General features: G+C 50.9%; 1 protein-coding gene across 1 annotated transcript in view; it reads left to right on the plus strand.

The window, feature by feature from the left end:
* The first annotated feature begins 11,669 nt into the window (after nt 1-11,669).
* The window catches only part of MYT1L (myelin transcription factor 1 like), a 78,446-nt gene continuing 64,277 nt past the window's right edge, over nt 11,670-25,838 (plus strand). The window contains exon 1 of the mRNA XM_081797315.1: nt 11,670-12,120. Within this exon, the coding sequence (XP_081653441.1) occupies nt 11,670-12,120 (451 nt within the window). The remainder of the gene's footprint in view (nt 12,121-25,838) is intronic.

The raw sequence follows: 25,838 nt of genomic DNA on the forward strand, positions 1-25,838 counted from the left end.
TTCCAGGAGACCCTGAGACACCTGGTCCGTGGTCCTTCACTCCAGGCCTTTGAAGGCGCCGAGGGTCGGAGTGGTGTTACCATCTTTGCAGAAGAGAAACCCGAGACCCATATTATGGAGCGACCCCCACAAGGGCCTACAATACATGAAGAAGCTTCCAGACCAGCCCTCTGGTCCCACAGCAGTGTTCCTTTCCCGAGTAAAACGTCTGAGAACCTTGGCTTTTATATAACTAAGATTTGTCTTTCTACTCTCAGGGAGGAGAGGTAGGCAGTTTGGGGGAAGAAACCTGTAGAAAAACATTCTTGTCTATTTAGGATTATTAAATGTGAAGACAGATTTGAGAGCCACGTGGCGGCATCGTGTACGGTAAGCCGGTATCGCGTCGGGGTCCGGTGACAGCGCCCGGCTGGGGTCCACGTACACTGACTCTTCCTCTCCAAGCCCCTGCAGCTCTTCCGCAGGATGTGAAAGAACCACCACTGCCTTTCTTACAAAAAGAAAGAAGTTCTACAACTCAGCTGTCACCCTAACGCAATGAACACAGCAGGTCTGGCTGGCTGTGTCGGGAGATGCCTCCAGGAGATGTCCCCTTTCCACGGGCAAAGTGCTGGGGCCCACGAGGAAGCCTCAGTACCTTGTTAGCGCTGCGTGGGGGGCCCGTGGGGAGGGCTAGCACCTTTCCACCAAAACATCTCGTCTCCAACTGCCAGTGAGCCAAGCGCTCATTAACACAAACTGAAGTAGATAAACCACACCGAGGACATGCCGTGTGGCAGGTGTGGCCCGGAAGACGGTCCTTCTCCTTGTTGCCCAAAGACCTGAGCACCTTCCAAGCAATGCGGAGAGAGGTGAGGACCTACCGCTAGGAGGTTAGTGAGAGACAGAGCAGGCTCACACACGCGCACACACACTGGGACCTCACAGCCAGGCAGGACTTCCAGGGGTATCACGCCTCGATAAAGCAGCGTGCTTGCGCCGAGTGGCACGCCTCCCCTCGACCCAGCCACACCTGCTGCGTCCCTTCCGACTGGGAATCCTCAAGGGCCACAGCCGGCATCGCGACCACACTGGGCACCCTCCTGCCCCCCGAGGACACCGGCCTGCTCACAAAGACAAACGAGCTGGAGAGAGATGGGACAGAGATGCCACATTCAGAGACTCCAGGAGAGATCCTGATGGGAGGAGCACGGTGGATGTTCCGAATTTGTGTGCTCAAAGCACCTTTCCCGTGAGCTGTCACTCCACCTCATTTGAAACAAACAGGGCAACCCCCGCTGCCTTTCCCCAGACTCTGGGAGAATCACCTGTTGTACGCGAGGGGAGCCTGCAGCAAGGAAGTCTAGCCTGTCTTGTCACCCGAGTTTAGGGGAAAGAGCAGACAGTCCTAGGGAGAGTGGAGACCCACAGCCGTGAGGGTCGGGCTCCGGGACGGTGTGTTCCGGGTGCTGGGTCGTGAGCGGGGCAGCGAGCACGATGAGGAAGTCTGTGGTGGGCTTCCTGGGGACCAGCGTCTCTAACGGATGCTGGAAAGTAAATAGGGAATGAGCATAGCTGGTCCAGCTGAGGTATTACCCAAACACGGGGTGGGAAGCCCCGAAGGCAGACGGATCTGCTTGCAAGGTTACGCTTCGACAAAAGTGTGCAAGCACAACAGCTTGTAAGTAACCATTGCCGCAGAAAGGAGAATCAAGGCTACGTTATGAGAAAACATTTTTAATCCTCTTTATAATGGCCAGATTTTAAGGCTCATTATTTGTAGCCTGATGCCCATTAAACTGGGGAGCAGCTTTGAAAATCTATGTGGAGTAAGAGCTTATATATTTTGCTTGCAACAGCTTATTAGAAAATGCATATTTAAGAAGCTTTACTATTTCTATCAAAGGCATATTTTGCCTGGAGTGTGCGTGTGTGTGTGTGTGTATGTGCATAAAATGTTGAATATCTACTAAATATATGAGCTACGGATGTTCAAATGCATCACCTCCATCCCCAAACTAAACCTGTCAACATCTCAATCCTTCAACTATACCGGAATTTTAAATACTACACAATTGAATAATTTCTTACCGACCATATAAAGACAAAGTACCGTGTCCTAGAGCTCCTGATGAAGAAGAGTAGGAAATCCTTAGCTTTTTGTTTTACGGGTTTTCTTGTATATTTGCCCCCAGCACAAACACATAAGTCGCTTGCTTCTCGGTTCTTGCTCGTCTGCGTCACTACAGGTCAGGGCGCGTGCTGGGCTAGACTCAGCAGCTGGGACGGCGTTGCCCCGGGGTGAGGTACGTCAGGGTGCTAAGAGTTCTGCAGCGTGGAGCGGCACCGGGTAGAGTGATCCCTCCCTAAAGATGCAGTCACAGTTGCTGCCTCGAAAGCCCTCAGTCTCTTCGTCTGGACTGCATGCAGACCAGGTGGTCTCGACTGCTAGTGTTAAACGTGGCCGAGTGGTCTTTGGAGCAGGAGTGTTGGCGTCCACCTGGAAATGTCAGAAAGACGAAGTTGTCGACAGCGTAGCCCACGACGGTGTTTGCTTGCGCAGTTCTCTCCCGGGGCTCGCTCCTCTAGCTGATACGGACAGGAGGCGCTAGCCGCCGTGCATGCAGGCTGGCAGGGTAGGGACGGGCTCGCAGTGCGGTGCTTTCCTGGCTGCTGATCACTTCAACCTTTACTCTGCCTGACAGAGAGGTTCCTGCTGAGCAGACACAGGTCTGGTCTGATGCTGAGCCGCACACGTCACTTAATCTCTCTGGCCTCAGTTTCTTCATTTTCTAGCTGAGAAGATGGACTCAGTGATTTCCAAGGCTCCTACCTCCTCCGGACCTCACTGCTCCGAGGGAATCATCATTGTCACACAGGGCACAGGCTCGTAAGGGACTGGCCACTTTGGGAAACCTTGTTAACCACTTGAGACTTTTAGCTAAAATAGAGTCTCTGTGTTTTTATATAGCAGTTTAATTTTCTAATCTTACTGCCAAGAGGTAGCTTGGTTCCTGGGATAATTTTATCCTAACGTTCTCAACATTCTAGTCTCGTAAATGGCAAAGATAGTAAACGTTGTTTTGTGCAGGAAGAGGAGACAGCATGCATTTCATTGAAAGCCAGACGCTGGTGGAATCAAGTCTAAAGACTGGTGGGCCCACACCGAAAGTGTCAATAATATTGATCGATAGAACGGATATATCGAAGACCCACTGCATCATTTGGCACAGTGGGGATTTAGGATAATTGGCTATAAGGCACAGTCCCTAAGCCAAAGAGAAAACAGTTGAATTGAGATGATAAGAGAAACGCCTATCCAGAAGTCAAGCTCACAGTAAGGTAGGGTTTACAAAGTTGGTGCTAAGTATCTAATGGGGCAGAGTTCTTAAAGGTAGAGGATCCTGAATTCGGGGCTGGTCAGGAGTGACTTTATGAGAAGGTGGACCTTGAGATCTATCACCAAGGGTCAGGACTGAGAAAGGTCATGGGTGGGCAGGGGATTGTAGGAGAGAGGCAGGGGGAGGGGTAGCCACCACGAGGGCTCCAGGCCATGCTGTGGGAACTAAAATCATATAGGGAGGACAGAGCCACATTTTCCAAGGCCTTTAAAAGGCAGTAGACAATGTCCAAGTACAAGAAAGAGTCGAACACACTTATTACCTCGTGCTGCCTTGAAGAACTCCCTAAAACGACGGCCAAGAGTCTGGTTCTCAAAGGCAAAGGGACACTGAGAAAAACAATGGGGGAGAGGAGACAGCACCGGAATTCTGGAAGCAGCAGGCTGAGAGTCGAGGACTGTCTGATCCAGCAGACGCCCTACCCCCCAACAATAGCGGCATCATGGGTGCCCCGGGGAGACCTGAACTCTGGAACCCCCTGAAGCTCGAGAGCTGGTGGCACCAGGCGCTTCTGACGACGGATCGACAGCCGGGAAACTGGCTTTATGTGTGCGTAAAGGCAGCCCCCCAGTCTATGGCTCCAGACCCTGAGCCGGATGGAGCAACCCTCTTTCACCCCAGAGATGTAATACGCTGAACGAAGTGTTCTCTGGACAGAATGAAGCACGGGGTTTGTCACTGGGTCCCTGGAGGTTGAGGACAGACAGGAGGGCTGGGTGGGCATCTGTGCCCGGAATGTCCAGACCCGAGCGTCTCCGCACTAGATTCCGAGCATGTCATGTGCTGGGGAGAAACCAGCGCTTTACTGCTGGACAACCAGACGGAGCAGCCTGGTCAGGCTGCACCTGACGCCCACAGTCACCGCGGTCCTGCCCTGTGCACGGGGGGCATCCAGAGATGAGACATGGGGGAAAAGCCTCTAAACAAAATAACAGAAAACAACCTGGAGAAAGCAGAGATTATGTAAAAAGAAGAAAATCCTCCCCCCAAAATGTAATATTCTCAAAGAAATAGGAAGATAGATACTTAGAAAACAATTAGGACCTCAAAGAAATTTAGAAAAAATGAAAAATAGCAAGAAATAAAACTCAAAGCTTGAAGGTAAAGTCGAAGGAATCTCGCAGTTAGAGGACAAAACTCTGGGGGAAAGCAGAGAAGATAAGACCATACAAGAGGCAGCTCCCAAAACAGCATCCAGATTCTAGAAATCAGGGAGGGACCAGAGGAAATGGTGAGGATAAGACAGCACTAGAAGCAAATGCAGAATTTCCCTGAACTGACTACAGATCAGCCCAGCTTGCCAAGCTCACGGCACAGGAGGTGGACATGTGCCCCAATCAGAGGGACCGGCAAGGAACCACAGAAACCCCCAGTGTCATACAAAGGACCGAAACTCGTAATAGTACCGGACTTTGTGACCGGTCACCAAGAACTGGACACGAGGGAGGCAGCGGCGCACGTACCCAGCAAGCGCGGGGCTGGTCAGAATTTTTTCCCTGGGCAGGCGGCCATGATGGACAGGGCAGTGAAGGGACACCTTCACACGCAGTCTCCAACACGTCCCCCTCACATGCCCTTCCTCGTGAGCGCCTGGAGGAAGTGCCGCACCCCCACGAGAGGCTGCAGAGGACGGAGAGCTCGGGTCCAGAGAGTGGCGGATCCGGCGCAGGTCCCGTGAGGGGGTGCGGGGCGACGGGTTTCCCAGATGGACGGACGCCTAGGGACAGACACTTGGAGCAGCGAGGCAGAGGCTCCTTCAGGACGACACGGGGGGAGTCCTCGTGGGCTGGAGTTCACGCAGAGTTGGACGCCCCCGTGGGGGGTTTGGGACTTGCGGACGAGACGCATCTAGGCACACGTATCACCGTGTCGTCTGCGTCCATGTCGGTCGAACGCTGCTCACAGCCCTCCCCGCGTGTGGGAGGGCGTCGGCCTCTTTCATCTGTGGAGACCTGGCCCATCCTTCCCCCGGGGGCAGCCACGCTGCTCGCGTGTGTCTGTCTGTCTGTCTGTCTCCTGCCCCACCCCGGCCGTGGGGCCCTGTCGCCTCCATCGGACAACTGTCGGCTCCTGTGCCGGGAGGTTAGGGGCTGTGTCCGCGCTACTCTGTGACGCACGTTCTTAACCGTGGACGGAGGAGCCACTCAGCCTCGCTCATTCGGAAGGTTAAGTCTTGCTGACTATGGGATAGACGCTGGAGAACAGACACCTTCTAGTTTGAATGGATCCTTACAGTAGCCCAGTAAGCTGGGCAGGTTTCACTTGTCTCTAGAATTCAGAAGGGCAGGACATGGGGACAAGGGAATGTCAAGCACTCTGTTCTGCATTACTCGGCCGTGTGGCCCTCAGCAAGTCGCTGGAAACCTCCGTCCCTTAGAAAGGGAATTAGAATCGTTTCTATTGCACGGAGTCGTTGTGAGGGTTTGTGGATCAGTATCTGTGAAGACATTCGAAGACAGCAAGAAACTGCTCCGTGAGCCGTGGCGTTCTCGCCGAGCCGGGTTAGAACTCAGGGCTCCAGAATCCTGTCCAAATATTATTTACATTATTCCAAATAATGATTCTAACCGCAGCACAGCGGAAGCTCTTCAAGCAGTACAAGAAAAGTATCATCCGTGGTCCGTGAGAGAAGGTGACCCAGCGCGCCTGCGGTCCGTGACCCGGTCTGGCCACCTGCCTCGTGGCCCTGCCTCTCTCACTGACGCCCTCAGGAAGCGATGAAACAGGAACACACCGCCAAATCTGTCTGTCGGTTACTGAGACCTCACCCTCTGCTTATGTTAAAATTAGATAAATGAAAACATCAAGTGAGAGACCATTAAAAAATAGTATAGCAACCAGCCCGGAGAGCATGTGAGACGCGATATTTTAAATGTAAGTGTTCACTGAGGGCAAAGAACCAATTTTCTAGAATGACCTGATAGGAAAGACTCAAGATCGCTTAAATCAAGTTAACACCAAAAGGACTGTAAAAGCTGCCACGACTGAGGAACTTTAGGCCTGCGGGCGGCACAGTAATGCTCAGGACACGTGCTGGCTGAGAGAAACCAGCAGCCAGCTCAATGCAGTTCTTCCCTCTGCAACTTGCAGGAGCTTCGGTCGGCGAGGCTGCAACAGGCGCCCTGCGGTTTCAGCTGTTTGGGAAAAAGTAGAAAGCGCATCTGTTGTAATCTTCAAATGTTGCCTATTTTATAAAGGGCTGGAGTGGAGGAGTGGGCACCGGAGATAAGGAGCCTGTCCATACCCCCCATACGAGGATTTGGCACCCGGCAGCTGCCACACCACAGAGGTGTGCAGAGGCTCGTCGCCGCGCCTGCCGACGCGTGCAGGGAGCTCTGCTCAGAGGTATCTCCAGGGCTCACTGAAGGCCTCCCCACTGGTATCGGCCTGGACCTCCAGGGTGGATTAGTCTGACGTTGCTACTTTGACTTGAACACACTCCCTTCAGTGACTGGAGGAGAAGACTGAGCTCCCTTGAAGTCAGAGTTCTGGAATCTTGGGCGACCTCCCAAAGTTCAGCCCTTCCTATGCCATTCTCCTCTTCTTCCTGCAGTATCCACTGTCCTCTCCATCAGGTGCTCATTCTGCAAATACCTGCCGAGCACCCACTGTGGATCAGACCTGCCCACTGAACTGGTCGTGGTGATGGAAATCCCCAATATGCTAGCCACCCACCGCCTATGGCTACCGGACCCTTGAAATGTGACTAGCATGACTGAGGAGTTAATTTTTTAAATTTTCTTTAATTTTAATTAAATAGCTACACATGACGAGCTTCTGAACTGTAACGGACTCTCCAGCTCTGAAATGTAACAAGCTGTTAAACACAGGCCGTTTTCTCAGTCTCTTGAAGGAGAACCCATAATCACACCAGAACGGGGTAAGTGCTTTCATTTTTAATAAATGGAGAAAACTATGGTCTGTTCATTCAACAAATACTCCTTGACCACCGGCCATCAGCAGGGCTGCACTGTTCCCCATGGGAAATACACAGCTGGGGGAGGCTGACTGTCCTACTGAGGAGCAGAATTGGGGACTGAAGCAACAACACGAACCCCAGACACTCAGCTGAGCTCAGGTGCTCCCGCATGGGGGAGGTGTGGGGGACGGCCAGCCACACACCTGCCTCGTCCGTTTACCTGGAGCTTCACCTTGGTGTCAGCTTCCCAGTTACTCCTAGACTCTACCGTGCATTCCGTGTGTTTTCTGTAAAGTGCGGACATTCCGGGATTGTGGGTTTCTATTGTCTGCCTAGAAAGACTCGTGTGTGATGGTAGCAGCGAGCCCAGATGAATCTGAGTGGGACGCAGGTGTGAAGCACGCTGACTTGTGCAGTCCCTGGATTGGCAGCACCAGCCATGGGGAGGAGGCAGCACCCACTCTTCGTGGGTGTGCGGATTCTCTGCTCCCAGCTGGCTAGCCACCTCATCAGCAGACAGGGTACGCACAGAATGTGGGCTCCGGAGGACCCACACTCCTCAGACTCACGCTGCAGAATTGTCCTCCAGGGCCGCGCTCTGGAATAGTCCGAACCCCTGGGTCTCAGAGACCAGGAGGCCTCTGTGGACTCAAGCAGGTTCTCGATGCACCTGCTATCTGACACATGAATAAAATCTCCCTTTTGGGCTTGGATTTTGCTCCCAAATGTAAAGTAGGCACCAGGAGCTGGTGGCCAGTGAGACTGGATCCGATAGGAAAGGGGCAAACGGAATGCGTTTGCAGTTAAGTGTGCGACATGATTTACCGTTAATCTTAAGTAGGAGATGATAGAATTTATACTTCACTAGGAACAATAAGGAGATCACTTAGGAATTTTGAATGCTTTGAAACTGTAGCAGTCAAGGGACCGGCAACACTTTCATTACACAGATAGGTAAACTGAGGCCCGGCCAGTGTCCGGGAGCCCATCCAGGTGTCAACAGAGCCGAGCCAGGAATGCGGCTCTGGAAAAGCTGTTCCCTCCATGTCGTTACCCTGTCTGACAAATGTGTCATGTGCTGACACCGGAACCCGCTAGGTGAGGCTCGGGCTCAGGCGGTGACTGGCAGACACCCACGCTTCTCCCACCGTCTGACTCAGCGATGTTTCTACTCTCCCTCCTTTCCTTCCCCTCCCCCCGCCACGCCCCTGGCTCGCCACCGCAAAGGGCTCGAGAGGACAGGGAGCCGTGGTGGGCACCAGAGATGGGAAAATGAACCAGAGCAGGAGGGGCTGGGCCGTGGTTCCTGTCCTGACCACGGGAACAAGAGGGGCCGTCCCGATGGCCTGACCCCCACTTACAACGTCCTGCAGCTCAGACCCCAGGCTTTCAGATGTTATTTTAGCCAGACAGGCCGCCTTCCAGAATCCCAGCGGCCTGTCTATCCAGAGCAAAGTCCAGTTCTGTGAACTTCTAATTGCAGCCTGTGTTTTAAGGATAATCTGCACACTCCTCCCTGGCCGTTTAAGGTCTGAGCCAGTGGGCCCTCTGGAGATCTCGGGCAGCTAAGTGTGTGCGGATGGGAGGGGAGATAAAGCAGGAACCCCAGCCGTGGTGCGGGCTTATCCGTCTGAAGGAGTCTCCCAGTGCCAGTTGGGGTGGAGCATTTTGAGGAGCATCGCTGAGTAGCAGAGTTGGCTGGTTGTACATCACTTCCCAGCAATCTACATGAGTCTGATGGTCAACGGGAGGCCTGGTGTTCTGTTTTGGTGGGCACCTGCTGTGCAGGTAACCTGATGCAGAACAGAGCTCCTGATGGGCAGGGACCAGCAGGCATCATGACCTGGACGCTGCGGGCCGACTCTGCAAGAGCAAGTGCGCTTACTGCTAAGTCTTCATTTGGACAAACACAGACTGGGCACGTTAGCAGTCTCCTGACCAGGGCCATCTCCCCAGAAGCCTGACTGCCGTGGAGCTCAGGCTTGACTCGCTGTCAGGTGGTCATTCAGCACGAGGGGGTGGACAGCAAGGCAGAGGGAGCCAGTCCTCCAAGGTGCTGCCATGTGTGTCCGAGGCCCCTGACTCAGTCTCCCCGGTGCGTGGAAAGAGTCACACAAAAGAAAGCTCAGAACTCTGTTTATTTCATCTTAGAAATGCTATATAGACCAATATATATTCTCTTCAGGTTTTTTCTGGTTATAGTAAGTATTATTCTTGTTTCGATTATTACGTTTCTAAGAGATGCTAAGTTTCAAAAGGCAGGTGACCAATCATCCTGGGTTTTGGAGGTGGTGGAGTCTCAGCAGTCACCCAGTGGCCCTCACTTTACGGATGAAGAAAGGGACATCCACACTGAAGAAGGGACTGACCACAGTCACACGCTAGGATGGGCATGAAGTCCCTCAACTCTGGGCACCGATGCATGCCAGCATCCTCCAGGGCATCAGACGAATCATGTCGTCTTTACTAGAATATGAAATGCACCCAAGCAACCAGAAGAAATCATTTTCTAAGACATGAAATCCTTACCATTCCCTTTCATTCCCGGTCTGAATTATCTGGGAAGTGTTGATAGGGGTGACAAACCGCACAATAGTAAGTGTCCAAACTGTGCGGAGGGACAAGCCTGCTGGATTGCTGGCTTCCTGAGCAGGAATGCGAATCGCGATGCTGATTCAAGAGCAGTCACCATGTTTCACCGGGTCCCGCGTAGGCTCCAGGCACTGCACTAACATTTTTCTTCCATCCCTAAAGCAAGCGTGCAAGATGCTCGGTTACAGCTGGGGACCCTGAAGTACAAAGTCGAGTATCTGTCCACCCCCTCACTCTGTGAGACCTGCTGCAGCACCTGAAATGCATCATATTCCAAACAGAATGCCTCCTACGTGCGCATCCCCCCCCTCTGCCGTGGGTCTAACTGGCTCCTCTTCTCACTGCTGGGGAGCCCCCAGAGCCCACCAGGGACTTGAGTGTCCGGCGGAGGCTCTGAGGACGCTCAGCCAACACCAGGTCAGCACAGTGACCGCCTCTCCTACCCTCTCCCATGCCCCTCCCAGGGGTGAGACGCGTCCCCGAGTCCCCAGGCTGGTCTGCCGCGTCTAACCTCGGCCCACACCTGCCACCTTCCCGCCAGCCCCACCGTCACACACGCTAAACCCCCATGTTTGGTTTCTGTGTCTGTTTTCTGCACTGATCATACCCTTTCTTGTGTTCACATCTTTGCAAAGTCTCTGTTTTGCTTGAAATGCATTTAAATCGCTCAGTGCATCCCCTTCGAAAGTCCCCCAACCTCGACCTTCTGGGGCAAGTCCTAGCTCCCTGGACCCACTGTCCCTCCCCCTGTTTTCAGAATGTAGCGCCCTCGCCATGCCTTTATCACACGCCGTCCGTTCATTCAACAGCCCTTTCCTGCGTGCCCGTGCGTGAGGCACTCGGTGCACGCGTAAACCACACTGCTTGCTTCCAACACGGTCTCATTCGCACCTGTCTACATCTGTGTCCTTCCCCTCTGAGTCTGGCAGGGCCCGGGGTCCAGCACCAAGGAGACTCTGAAAATGTGTCCATGTGAGACTGGATAAATATTCCACATTTCAGGTCTGAAAACAAACTAATCAGAGTCCTACCGACTGTTCAGTCAGTCGTAGAGATCACACATCTCATTTTAGACAAAAGGAACATCTGTCTTTGTGCCTCCGTGTCGTCCCCCCTTATTCCCTGTGGTGTATCCATAGGGTATCCAGGAAGACAAGAACTGTAATTAGCAACGTCACTTTGGAAAATTGTCCTTCCTGGGAGAAAGGGTGGGGGTCCTGCTCTAAGTGTCTTGCCCGAGTTTGGGCCAATTTCAGCATGATTTAGGGACGACTGTGTCCAACACTGAGTTTGTTTTCTGTAAAGTTGGGATTGGACTGACGAAATTCCTCATATGTTTAAATTGTGCGGCTGTTCTCAGCAATAGGTGTTCACGGTTCATCTTCTTTGAGGACTTCGTTATGTTTACAGATGCCATTTTGTCTGTAGAATAGAAAAATCCAAATACATCCAAAACCTCCTCGCAACACACATATTTTTATATTTCACGTAAGTGGGCGTTTGTTAATATACTGTGCATGAACTAAGGCTTCTTGTAAAATGTGCATCACACAGAATGCGTATTTGGCCAGATGTTTAACAAAGTGAATTTGTGTCGTCACCTGCATGATTTGGAGGCAATGCCTCACAAAAAGTCCTCCTGAACTCCATGGGACCTCTGCGTTATCATGTGATGGCCATAACCAAGGGCTGGGAGGGGAGACGAGTGTGGTGGTGACCAGGGGAATGTGTGCGTGTGCGTGTGTGTGTGTGCGCTCAGACCCTCTGCCCCTGCGTCGATGGTGCTCGTGCTAAGCCTTAGCTCCCGGACCGGGGTTCCTGTTGCTCTAACCTCCAAAGATGGTGACACAGATCTCTCTCTCTCTCTACACAGCGTATATGGCTGCCCCTTGGCTAAAAAAAGAAAAACACAGGATAAGCAGCCCCAAGAACCTGCTCCGAAGCGGAAACCGTTTGCCGTGAAAGCCGACAGCTCCTCGGTGGATGAGTGCTACGAGAGCGAGGGTTCAGAGGACGTGGACGAGAAGGAGGAGGACGAGGAGGAAGAGTTCTCGGAAGACGAGGACGAGCACAGGGAGGAGGATGAGGAGGACGAGGAGGGGGACCGGGAGGAAGAGGAGGAGCTCGAGGAGGAGGAGGACGATGACGACGAGGATGGGGAGGACGTGGAGGACGAGGAGGAGGATGAGGAGGAGGAGGACGACGACGACGACGAGGAGGAAGACAATGGTAATCTTTAAAATAGTAGTACGCATCAAGTGGTGATTGGGGCCAGTGTGTCGACGTGGAGTTCCCAGTGTTGCTATTCAGGACACGTTCGCGATTCTTACTCACGAAATAAGTCTGCCTGGTCAAGGCTAAAACGAATATCGATTCATGTGTCCTTAGCACTGGTTGGAAAGCATTCCTTTCCTTGTCTCCCAGACAGTAGATGCTCTCACTCAAGTTCAGACTGCTCATCACTGATGTGCATGGTGCTCACCGAGCGCACATTTGACTAGCTTATCTTAGCTGCTTTATCCAGAAACTTAGGGCAGCACACCTTGTCTTTAACCTCACGTGTTCTTGGATGTTCTACCCAAGGCATACGGTATCAGCCCAAGTGGTGGTGTGGGGATGGGCAGCTGCTTGCCTTCCCAAGGGCTGAAAGCTCGGCAAGACCCCTGGGGCGCCAACAGGGGCGTCATTCTTGTCTGTCAATGGACAAAGCTGCACCTTTTGTCACAGATCGGGGTGGGAAGGAATATTGTGAAATGGAATAGTTTATCGACGTGTCATCTGCTTCGCATCTGAGAACCGTGTTTCTGACCTGGGGCGTCCAGCGTCGTGAGCGAGACACACATGTGCAAAGGCTTGTGCACAGGGTGGTGACCATGCTTTGGGCAATAGATTTAAGGTTGTTTTGTTTTTATAGCCAGTTTTCTCTTAGTGTCAGACTCATAAATATGATCTGAAAGATAATCCTTTCCTAAAAGTCATTTGTTTTCTAGAAAAAGGTGGGAGTTTTCTGAAGAATCTAGATTTAGTCTTTATTGGCTTAGAGTTTGCCTCAGAGAAATGCCAAATGTGTTTAAAAGCAAAGGGAGTGTGTTCTCTTATGCTTCCTCCTTGGACTCAAAGCTCTTCAATACTCTGAATTCTGGGAGAGCTAATTTCTCGATACAAAGGACAGAAGCTTCAGCCAGTGCGGAGAGCTGTTTTAGATGGGGCAGGTGTGAGGCTGGTTGTTGCTAATCCTGTGTGGAGGACATAAATTAATGTTCCTCCTTCAGGAACCTGAATTTTATGATTGCTGGAGCAGGTTGAGGTCACCGTTCCATTCACGCAGGTATGCACACATGTCCATACACACCTGCGTGCATACGTGTGTGCACACAGATCTCACACATCAAAGTGTGGGGTCCCCAGACTGTTCCTCCTGTCACGACACTGAGAGCATTGAGACTGTGGGGACAGTCCGGTGATGTGCATCAGAGCACACACGTAGGCACCGCCCGCTCCACTGCATGGACCGTGAGCCCGCACCCCCGTGTCACTGACTAGACGGAGCTGCGTGCTGAGAATCACAGGCGGTACCTTCCTGGAACACGGTGTGTGGAACCTTGGGAAGTAGACCCATTTGGCAAATTGCCTGTGAACACTTTCCTAATGTGTGCAGTTTTGGGCAAAGTCATTAACTTCTGAAGCTGGTTCCTGGTTTATCACCTGACCGTAGCTCCTTATAAAGGTGTGAGCAGTATCGCTCCTCCAGATGCCCTTCTGTGCTCGGACAGAAGCAGGCGGCACTGTTCAAAGCGTGGGTGTTTGTGTGCCCTGGGCTCTGGTAGGACAGGTTTGCAAATACGCAAAATTTAACCGAGGGTCTTAACCACATTGTAGGTTCTGCTCTTCATTTGCTAGAATTAAACTTTCAGTTTTAGTTTACTTAGGCTAATATTTTAAATAATCTACTTTTAAAGTACAAACTGACATAATTTAAAGAAGCAGAGACTTAATGAAATAGCTTTAGAATGCAACTAGATATGGTTTGTCTCTTTTCTTTTTATTTCAGTTCAATTAGCCAACATACAGTACATCATTAGCTTCAGATTCAGTGTTCAATAATTCATTAGTTGCATATAACACCCAGTGCTCATTACATCATGTGCCCTCCTTTACACCATCACCCAGTGACCCCATCCCCCCAACTTTCCCTCCAGCAACCCTCAGTTTGTTTCTCGGAGTCCAGAGCCTCTTATGCTTTGTCTCCCTCTCTGTTTTCATCTTATTTTATTTTTCCCTCCCTTCCCCTATGATCCTCTGTGCTGTTTCTTATATTTCACATATGAGTGAAACCATATGACAATTGTCTTTCTCTGTTTGACTTATTTCACTCAGCATAATACCCTTGAGTTCCATCCAGGTCGATACAAATGGTAAATATTCATCCTTTCTGATGGCTGAGTAATATTCCATTGTGTATATGGACCACATCTTCTTTATCCATTTGTCTGTTGAAGGACATATCTGCTCTTTCCATAGTTTGGCTATTGTGGACATTGAGACAGGGTTTTTTTAAATTATTATTCTAACTTGAATGCTTAGAACATAATTGTTTTTAAAAGTGAGATAGAAGATCAAAACTAACGACATTTTTCTAGAAACATTCAAGTAAATGAGCATAAGTGGATGTATGATAGAACCATGAAGTGAATGGCTACATTAGGATGATGCAGGCCCCGAGTGTCTATCTGTAGGACCCAACTACACGGTGACCAGCAAACACTGAGTGAGAATCTGAAGCATACAAGGACATAGTTGGAAGGCAAATGCCCATTAAGAGGATAAATAATCATTTGTCAGGTTCCTGGATTCAGAATTCATATTCAGCATCCAGCTCCCCAGCTAAGCACCTTCTAAGACTAATGCATCCGATTGACTGAGTATCCTTGGCAGCGAAGTGTAATAATCTACCCCCTTTCAGAGGGGCTCCCGTGTGAATCCTAGGTCCTGAGGAGTCACTCGGATCAAACAGTGATGGCCCACGTGGACAACATTCCACTGTGGTTCTGGTTATTGCTAGTTCTCTGCAGGGAAGCACCAAAGGCTGGCTCGATTTCTGAGTCAAGCAAAAGTATCTTTCCTAAGAAGAAATCACTTTAGGTTCCTATTATCTAGAGATTGCTTCACCGAGATTTGCTGTAATACAGAGAAGTCTGTTGGAGGGCCCCCATGATCACATGGTCCAAGACCCCCATGGGCCAAGTGATTTGCTGATCAAGCACCCATATACCTGACAATCTCCTGTTTCCATGTCCTCACTTACCAAATACGTTCTATTTTACCTTCCTGGTAAATTTAGTGCCAAAATCACCGCCAACAAAGGTTGAGTGCCGGCATTGATAACATCTTTAGGGTGAGAAACGCAGAGTGAGTCCAGGGCATCCCATACTGCGTGCCTCTGCCCACAGCTTGAGTCGATTTGGCAGAAATCATACGCTTGTGAGAAGCAGGGGTTGTCCCTCTTTTGTCTGGTGGCCGGAGCTCTGGGTCACTCTCTTGAGTCAATCTTTCATGTTCCTTGGTTTCTGCTCTCAGTGGCCATCATATCCCAAGCTGTCAGCGGGTTCCCTCCAAGGTGGATTGTGCCTTTATCTTAGCAAATAGAGGCAGAGACAGTGACTTCAGTTAAGAGAGAAGTAACGCAAGCGTGAACCAGGCAGAGGAGAGCATTCCAGACAATGCCAAGAGTCTGGCTCACACACAAGCACGTCCACAAGCAGCGGGCCACCGTCTAACATGAGGAAGCAGGCATCGTGAAAGGGCCACACGACATCAGCCTTACAAGCAGATGCAGAGTCCATTTCTGCTCGTGGGATGGGGTCACTGTTTTATCTGGTGCGGCGTACGCTCTAACATAAATTGGACTGTGCAGTCCAGGCGGTTTTGTTTTAGATAAACCCCCAGATTATTACAACAGGGCCCCCAGATTATAGAAGGACCATTATTTGTAACCTGGAAATTAGATAGTTATTTTAATTCCAAGGATCCTCCAGCATCGTAGTTACCTATGAACAAAATATTGCCAACAATGTACACATCTAGCGTGTATATTAAGGTTCGGGATTATGCTGGATCTTCTGTGCTTGTGTGAGTTGTGTGAGATAGGTAGAAACCATTTCATTGTGCTCACTAAAAAGTCAGGCCCAGAAAGATTCGATGATTTTCAGTAAGTGGTGGTTATGTGGTCAAACTCTGCTCGTGTTCTTTTTATCACTTTCTGCTTGTTTGAACAACAGGGAAGAATATCTGAGTAATTCATTTCAGATTACATTAAATTCAAATTTAATTCATCAAAATTATATTTTGTCCAGTTGGCCTGGTCTTTTGCATGGAGGATTATATTTTCAAAATACATTGGCATGGCCTAGTCTGCATTTATTAAATGAAAGTTCCCTTGTTATATTAAAGGTAAGAAAGTTATATTCAGGGATCATAGACTTTTCTAACAGCAGATTTTGTACATCCTGTGGTAAATATTTTTTGGATTCTTACAATTTGAGAAACTTAGATAACATGGTCACTTAATGCCTCGTAAGTTATGGTTTAATTTCATAGTTCACCCCACTAAAAAGAATACAACTTTAAATGGTATGCAAACCTATCTGTACCATCGTTGTCTGTGTGTGTAAACGTGTGTCCTTATGAGCACGTGCAGGTCTGTCCACTGACGGGAAAGACAATTCCGTGAGGACGAACACAGTGATGTGCTTTCCAGACTAGAGAAGATGCTCATGTTCACAGCCATCTTCAACACAGAACCGTTTCCTAACATATCCTCCTTCTGAGATACATTTCTAAAAATGTAAAGTCCTTTCTGTGCTGCTCTGTTGAATCCTGGAGCACTTTGGATAATTCAGCTCTGAGGGACAAGTCCCTTGACCATTCGGTCGGATTAGAAAAACAGCAGATGCTTCCTGTCCTGAGCGCGACAGGGTCCCCACAGCTGCATGTGTGGTGGCGTCTCGGGAGCTCACGGCGAGGGAGGAACTGGCTGGTCTATGGGGGGAATGTGAATAATGGCGGTGAGAACCTTCCGGATGAACGATTCGGTCACCGCAGGCGAGGCGAAGCCTGAGGAGCAGAGACAGAATCACCCTGAGGCACACGGCTGCCCACGGCGTGCACTCAGCTCCTCTCCGCCTTCTGTCCTATCGTCACGCTGCGCCTCCACGTTCTGACTCTGGACGCTTCTCGGCAGCCTCACGCGACCCCTGGATCAGCTAGCAGGCCACTCGCTGCCGTAACTCCACTTTCGTGGAAGGGAATTCAAGACAAAACCCACCCTGTATCAATTCCTCCTCAAAGAAACATGTTTTTTTAACTGCAACGCCTGCAGGATGGTTTTTCTGTCAAACAGGATGATGCGGTAGGCCCCACGTGGCTAAAGCATCGGGACAACCTGCAATAGAGGGGCTTGAACTTCTCTAAGACAAAGGCAGAAGGAAGGTGGTGAGGGGTCTGCATTGTGGCCTCCGAGTGCCCCCGACTCCCTTCAGGATGCTGTCCTCATACTGATTAGCCAATTACCCTCTTACGTCGTTCTCGGGGAACTGTCCCTGATGAGGAAGCAGTTGAAATGCAGACTCTGAAAATCACCATTAGCGAACCAGCTTTCTGCCATGGTCAGCAGAAACAGCAATGCGTTCTGAGACCAACATAGAAACAAAGATGATGTGTTTGGTATGCAAGGTTTCAACTGGAGAACGGCTGTGGACACAGTTGGGAGAAGGAATAGGATGATTTTTTATCATCTTAAAAGTTAATCTTTCCCTACATCCATGGAAGCATTATTTTAGGAGGCTTAGCGTGCAGATACATTGGAGGGTACAGCTCGATCACTTGGAAATGAGCAAACACAGAGCTAGACATTTCTAGGTAGAAGTTTGTGATAAAAATTAAACTTTCTTCACGCAAACTAATCTTGCATGAGTATAAGATGTAATTATAGCTTATATTTCATGAATTTTCAGACCCTTAAATCCAAACCAGAAAACTTGCTGAGGATGTAACATCATGTACAGTTAAGATGCGAGCAAGATGCATGGAGTGCTGGAGAAAAACCTTTCTTTACATAATAATGAGAAATAAAGGATACAAGAGAATAGATTTAATATGTTTTTGTTCAGTTTGTTTTAAGGTCCACTTGAAGAAATTACCAGCTTATATGTTTTCTTTTTTTTAAATTTAATTTAATTTTCTTATGTTATGTTAGTCACCATACAATACATCATTAGTGTTTTCTCTTCTTAATGTAATTTTTATTCCAAATGCCAGCTATTCAAAGTAGAGTAAAGCCCAGGCATGAGGCGTGTTTTCTGAACTGGGGGTACTCTGTATCCTCGGGGGTTCGCTGCCCTCACTGGCCCTCAGTTTGCCTGCCGAAGCTTAGGAGGCAAGCACCAGCCCTTCGTCCAGCTTGCTGTCTTGTCTGGAAGCTGAAAGAAGGTGCAGGATGGACAGAGGGACGCAGTTCAGAGCTCCCAGCAGCGTCTGGTGTTAGGGATGCTCTTTGCGTGGCCCTGCCCCCGCCGCGCATCTACTCAAGCTTGTCCACGATCCCGAGCCCGAGGTCCCGGCTGCGTGTGGCCGGCATACTGTCCACATCGAGGCCTCACTGACACGAGGGACTCAGAGCACGAGACAGTCCGCTTCAACAAAATGAAATGTCCCATGAAGATACAGAAACTAAGCAGACAGCACCTCCTGCCAAAAGAAATGCATTACATAGTACAAAAGAGCAGTGTGTCGGCAAAAAGTATACATCACAGTTCTTTACAAAGGGCAGAATTAGAAGTCACGCATTTAAAGATTTGGGCTCAAAGAACAAAATTTCCAGATCCCAAAGATTGTTGAACTTAGGTCCCTCGAAAGTTGTTGTGCTGTTTTCGTCTTCGAAGGGCCTTTAGAAACAGATCGGATTATTTCCATTCAATGGGCATTAACCATGGTTGAGTAGGAATGAAGAACAGGGACTCTGAGTCATCTCAAGCTCCCTCCCAACCAAACATGCCGATTGGAGCAGCACCTTTGTGTCCAGTCCATTCTGTAAAATTTGGAAACTCTGTGAGCTGCGTGTGTGTGTGTGTGGTAGAGAGAGAGACAGAGACAGAGAGAGACAGAGGACAGAGAGGGAGAGGGAGTGGGAGAGAGGGTGGTTAATATGGGTCAGTCCATCTCAGTCTGAGAGCTACTGACTTCATATAGCTCCTTCTCTGGGTGGGGGGATATGACTATCTTATTTTTAAGTCGAAATTTAGATAAGCCAGAGACCAGAAATATCATCAAGTAGAAGGTCCTCAAAGCTTCATTCATGCATATTCCACTGGCTCAGATCCTCATGAACAAACACTGTCGAAAAGAACAGAACTGGGGCGCCTGGGTGGCTCAGTCGGTGAAGCGTCTTCGGGTCAGGTCATGATCTCAGGGTCCTGGGATCCAGTCCCACATCAGGCTCCCTGCTTGGCGGGGAGTCTGCTTCTCTCTCTGCCGCTCCCCCTGCTTGTGCTCTCTCTCTCTAATAATAAATAAAATCTTTAAAAAAAAAAAAGTTCTCATGGCAAGAAAAAATATTTTTAAAAAAGAAAGGAACATAACTCACAATTTCTACAAGTTATTATGTAACTTGGGTCCCTTGTGAAAACTCCTATTTTTCCATCAGTTTATCTCCCTTGGCTTACTGGGAATTCTTTAAGGATGGTTTCACTTATACAATGGAGAGCATTTAAAATCAGTAAGATGGAGATCGTCCTCAGACAGTTTGTAAAGATTTTTAACAAGTGCCTTCCTGCCTACTTCCTCACCCCTCTTGCCTCTCCACATGTGGGGCGGCTTCACCGTCCGACCCGAAGACCTAATGAGAGACCTCAAGTGGGACGCAGAACTTCTGAGTTTTCTGACGAGCCAGACGAGGGGTCGAGCCACGCAGCAGACAGGTTGAGGGGTCCAGCGCCAGTCCTGAGACCTCCCCTCCACGTGATCCTCGGGAGAGGTGTCTGCCCACCAGCTCTGCTTTCCCTCACTGAGTTCACTGGAGCTACAAACGTTCTGGGAGCCCTGTCCACATACCAGGCCCTGTTCCACGTACTGGAGGTTTGCTCATGAAAAAAACAAGTCTAGCTCTGGCCCCCACAGGTCAGGTGGACAAACCATGCACACTTCTCAGGCTTCGTGCTCAGGACCAGCGCATTGATCACACTCCAAAACCAGGGTGCAGGGCCCTCGAAATGGCCACGGGACACGAGAGATCATGAGAGCCGGTCCACACGTGCACAGCGGTCAGCTGGGAGATGGTTTGTGTAAACTGTGTGTTGCGTACATATGTGTATAAATTACACACATCTACATACATAGACACACCTCCGAGACACTGTGGGCCCCGTCCCAGGCCAGGGAGACGAAGCAGACCCAACGACTCGTCCGGTTTCCGGATGCAGGTACAGGTCATGTTTACACGTGTTTACCGTGGTCCTGTAAGTGTGCAATAACATCACGTCTACACCATGTACACACGTGCATGAAGACGAATACTTGGTTGCTAAAACACGCCAGCCATCGTCTGTGCTTTCAGGGAGTTCTAATCACTGATCACAAATCATAACAAATACGATAATGATGAAAAAGGTTGAAAATTGCGAGAATCACCAAATGAGATGCAGAGACAGGAAGTGAGCAGATGCTGTGGGAACACTGGCATCAACAGACGTGCTGGACGTGGGGTGTCCGCGGGCCTCCAACCTGTAAAGAGGGCAGTGTCCTCGAAATGAGGTGTGCTTGTACATGTGCTGTGGAAATCAAAGTCAGAGCTCAGCACCTACATTTCCTCGTGCTGACCCTCTGCTGGAACACGGGAGCCCCGGCCACACGGAGTTATCCACACACAACTCAGTCAGACTTAGGAAGTATGACGTTAGTTTCAACTGATAAAATTACAGAATGTTAACAACGTCTTTCCTGGGTCTCCCCAGCTGGTGGGCAGGCCGCCTGCCCCTCCTCCTGGGGGCGTGTCCGCGACCCACCTCCTCTCCTTCCAGTCTCGGCCCAAACTTGCCTTCACCAGGCCCTGCTGGTTCCGCACAGTGGAGTGGAGAAAGGAAAAAACGAGTCAAAGTAGAATCAGACCATGTCTGCATCTGTTGGGCAAAATGAGAGACAAATTCATTACGGAAGAGTAGAGGGGCCCTTTCCTGGTGAGCCAGGCCCCGCTGCTCTGCCCTGAGACAGCCCTACGCGCTCGCAATTTGTGCTAATGAGTGGAGAACACTCAGGAGTCAGACCTCCCATTAGATGTGAATTTAGGAAAGACCTGCCGTTGATCAGTGAAGTCAGTGTCCCCCGCCCCCCAGCGCAGTTCTGGCTCCCTTCCAAGCACTGCTTCAAGTCCGGGAGCTGGGGGCTCCTTGTGAGTTGGGGTGCCGTCCTGCCGGGTGGTTTCCACCAAGCCTTCACCAGCCGACTCACCTACCCACACAGAAGCATGGGGGCCTAGAGTCGCCTCTCCTCCTGGAAGCAGAGACAGGCCTTCCTCACTCGGATCTTCGTCTCTCCCAGATGGCTGATCTTTCAGATTAGCCCGTTTTTGAATCCCCAGAATATCCGCAAGTTCTGGAGAGTGGGGTTACCACGTGAGGGGTGTGGGAAGCCAGGGTGACCACGGATGCAGGAATCACCTCCCTCCCAGGGCACAGGGACACGAACAGGCTGCCTCGACTCTCTGGACCCACATCTCTTCCAATGGGAAAGCCTCGATGCAATCGTACCCATGACTCTTTCGTGCACTAACATTCTGTGACCCTAAGAGAAGGACACTGGGGACGGCCTCTGGGCTCTGGAAGAAGCAGGCTTCTTTCCATGCTCATGCTGCCAAGGGTTGTGAGCGCGCATCTCTGCTTGGATCATTTTAGCCTCCAGTAACCCAGAAGCCACTGCTGAGACAGTGCATATGGGCAGACCTCAACTGAAAGTTCCCCTAAAACTGAAAATAACACAAACAACATTGCCGAGTGGACCCCGATTAAGGAATGTGACGAGGTGGGGTCTTCTGGCCACACGTGCATGGCAGCCCTCCCCCTCTCAGATCAGCGACTCTCCTTCCATTCCTGCTCAACAAGGGGCTTCAGTGGCTGAGAGGCCCTGGGGTTCAGCCCCTGTTTGTCAGGACAGGCAGGGAGACCTCGGGGAGGGTCCTGGGGCCCTGGTGCTCATCTCCGGGGTAAGAGGCTGTTGGACTGAGCAGCACCTGGGCAGGTGGGACCCTTCTCTTCTACCTCAGAAGGAAAGACACTCCATCTGCCCCAGAGCACATCTGGGGTGTTGGAGGAGGATGAAGGCAGAGGGGAGGGGGCTCACATCCTCTGCCTGGGCTCAGGAAGTGGGCTGGCTGCAGGGGTCATGTGGAAGGAGAAGGTCACTGTCAGCAGAGTGGAGAGGTGGCCTCCGTCTGCCCTGTGCTCCTCCCCAGCCCCCTGCACAGCCTCACCCCAGGGTGTCTGCTTCCTTCCCACCTTCCCACCTGCTCGATTCCCTCAGCTTTCCAGGAACATGGCGTTATGAAACCAGTGGTCTCTTGAAGTCAGTCCGGGATTCTCCTCATTTCCTAAGCTCCTCTGCACATCTGAATGGACCAAATCTCCACTGGTCAGACCCCAGGAGTTGACCAGCTCAGCAAGCTGACAATCCACACCAGCTTCAGTGGCTGGTGTCAAAACGAAATCCTCAGATCATCCCAAACCTACGAAGAAGACAGGAACCATATGCTACGAAGAACAAAGGTCTGGCTGGGAAGAGTCTAGAAGGAGCCTCCGGTCTGGTCGAGAGAACCGCACCACCCAGCTGCTGCCCCGGTGGACACAGAGCTGCACGGAATCCCGGACAGCCCCCTGCTCTGCCCGTCTGCTGCTGCGGGACCCCCTGGGCGCCGTCCGCTGCTGCGGGAGGTGCTCCCAGCCCTGGCTCGGGGCGGCGGGACTCCCTGGGCTCCGCCGTCACTTGTTTTTTTTAGATCGGTTGTGTATTTGCTTGCCCATGGCTTACTTGAAAGGCTAGAAGAACAATAGTAACACAATCAGGACTAGATATTGAAAGATCTCAGACTTGTGTCTCAGACATATTTTTTAGAGACAACATACTAAAAAAGCTAGTGCTGCTAATTATAACGTCGTAATCCCCCGAGTTCTATGCACATCAAATTGTAGTCATGAAGGTGGAGAAGAAACCCTACATGATTTTTGTTTATGATATTTTTTTGGTTTCCTAATGGTAACTGTTGAGGATAAATTGTTTAAAACAGTCTGACTCAAGGGAGGTAAAATTCACACCCACAACATTTCAGAAAGTTCATGGAGACACCAAAAGGGCACGTGGGCCAGTCCACTGCACGGCCTCTGCCTGCTGGGCCCAAACTCCTCGCTCGGGCCCAGCGTGAAAACCGTGCCTCCCCCGCAGGGCTGGACACCGGGGCCGGCGCCGACCGGCCAGTGCTCCATCTGGTGTCTGTTACCCCCACTTTGCAGGGAGCAGACTGACAACAGAAAACCGCGGAAAGAAAAGTGAGGTTCTTTGGTCTCCTCCCCAAACTCTTTCTAAGTGCGGTCTTTTCCTTAGCATGTGAACCTACGCTTTTTCATCATGTACACATTCTCCCCGGTAGAACGTTGGTCATGTGAAGAACGGGTCCTGCTGAGTCCTGAAGTTCTCGCATATTCCGTCTGCGGACTGTCGGTGCCCCAGGCTTAGCCCCGGACCAGCACAGAGAAGTCCGGCCCATGCTTCATGCCCACTTCACATGTGACCCGTTGCATTACGAGCCTCAGCACAGCAGAAGCAGGAGGGTAAATTGCCTGAAAACCCACAACCAAACATAGAATTCTAGGTGCTCACCGTAACTGATTCTGAACCCTGGAGGAGGCTGGTGCAGGGTGGCTGTTTAGGGCCTCCATCAGCCCACATCATGAAGAGCTGACTTTATTTCACATAGGTTTTCAAATAGTTAAAGGCCAGTGACTTGAGAAGTTCCAATAACCTGCAAGGAGCTCTGGCCACTGGCACCATCCTACCCGCCATTCCCAGCTTTACCGGGGCAGCCACAGGGCCACAGGCAGCGCTGAGCACGGGGACCTGGAGAGGAGCCACACCTTGCAGTAGGCTGCGTAGCCAGGTGCTAACATGGTTCCCCACCTGTCCCCCGACGGGCTCCTGTCCCCTGGCACCTCTCGGTGGGCGCTGCCTCCACGAGAAGCCCAGCCAGCGTGCGTGCAGAGTGCTTTCCCGTGCAGGGTCTTTACCTGGCACATCCTCGCGATCCCGGTACGTGGTCTCCAAGAGGGGCCGGGCCTCCGGTGCCTGCAGCTCCGCCCACGTAGTGAGCGGCAGAGGAGGGAGCTGGACCAGCTCGAGTTCTTACATTCCACGTCCATCTTCGCTCTGATGTGCCTTCAACAGCAGTGAGTAAAATCGGCTCTTGCCGAGCCCGCTGTCACTGCCCAAACCTGGGAGGCCCGTCGGAGGCTGCCCTCCCGGCTCCCCCGCGGCTTCCCGGCCTCCTTGTGCGTGGCAGCGAGCCTGCGGCTCGTGCACCACGGCTGCTCACCTCCGTGCGCGTGGGTGGCTCAGGAATGGAGTGAGAGAGGGACAGGTGCCCGGTGACCAGAAAGGCGAGGCGTGCTCCTTCGCTGGGTGGCGCGGAGAGGGCGTGGGGGCTCTTAGAAGCTCAGAAACACAGCGAAAACCCGTCCCGTTTGGGACAAATGAACTGAAGATAACCCTAGGATTTAGAATGTGGAGAATTAACCAAAATTACCTAAAACTAAAATGTGGTAGGGAGGTGAAGAGCTTCACGCACGGGGGATCACTGCCGCGTTCCACCTCTCTCACGGTTTTAGAAGGAGCCAGGAGGTGACATGGGCGTTCCGTTTCCTGTTCACGCCTCCATCCATCTCCTCCTTCCCGAGCTCTCCAGGATGATAAGACGTGTTTCTCAAGAGGAAGTTAAGAGAAAGTCATAAAAATAATACATGTGCCCTGATGGGGTCTCTTCTTTGACGCATCTTGGAAAACGCCCCCAGCTGTTGCTCGTACTTCCGTGTTTTCAAGCGTATGTATAGATTCATGTCGTGGCTGGGTCCTTGCAGGCACAGGGGCGCTGGCCTCAGAGTCACCGTCAGGGTGCAGCGGGGGCTGGCCGGCCCCCCGGGACTGCTCCTCTAGTCACAGCCCGTGAGCATAAAAGTCAAAGTGTGTAAACTGAGAGGAGAATGTAACTTTTATATTTTCAAGAATTCAGTAGAACAGAATTGCCCTCAACTCTTGCAACCTCGACCCCTCGGCCAAGGGCACAGTCTGCCTCCCACTCATACTTCCCGCGTGTTTCTGACTGTGCTCACTCGGTCGGGTTTCTTTCCTCTTACTGCTCTTGGGGAATACATGTGTCTTTATACTAAAGAAAAGGATGTATAGGAATTATCCAGAAAAGAGACAATATTTGTTTCATACAACTAGCGAAGCTCTATGAATAACATACGGCAAGCTTGACTTGCCGATACTTAGAAAGATGTGTTAGATTTTAAAAAACGTGTTGCTTCGCTATGTGGGCCAGCCAAAATTGTTATGATGTGTTGGTGCCCAAACCTCATTCACCAGCCAACGCCTCTTCTGAGGGAACAGCGTGAAATCCATCACGGAGGCCCCGGGGACACCCCGACTCAGCTGTTAGTGAACAGGTACTTGGTGCTAATCAATACACCTCATTTCTTCAGTGCATTGATAAACCAGAGCAATTCTTCTTCGGTGTTTTAATCGCAGAAACGAAGGCGGATGTGACAGTGGCATGAGGTTAACTAAACCCAGTCTAAGGGCTGGGGGAGGGGGCTCTCGGAGCCCCCCCGATAGTACCTGCATTTGCAAAATCCACA

Source organism: Leptonychotes weddellii, chromosome 10 (genome assembly GCF_054177405.1).
Source record: "Leptonychotes weddellii isolate Sample4059 chromosome 10, ASM5417740v2, whole genome shotgun sequence".
Taxonomy (NCBI): domain Eukaryota; kingdom Metazoa; phylum Chordata; class Mammalia; order Carnivora; family Phocidae; genus Leptonychotes; species Leptonychotes weddellii.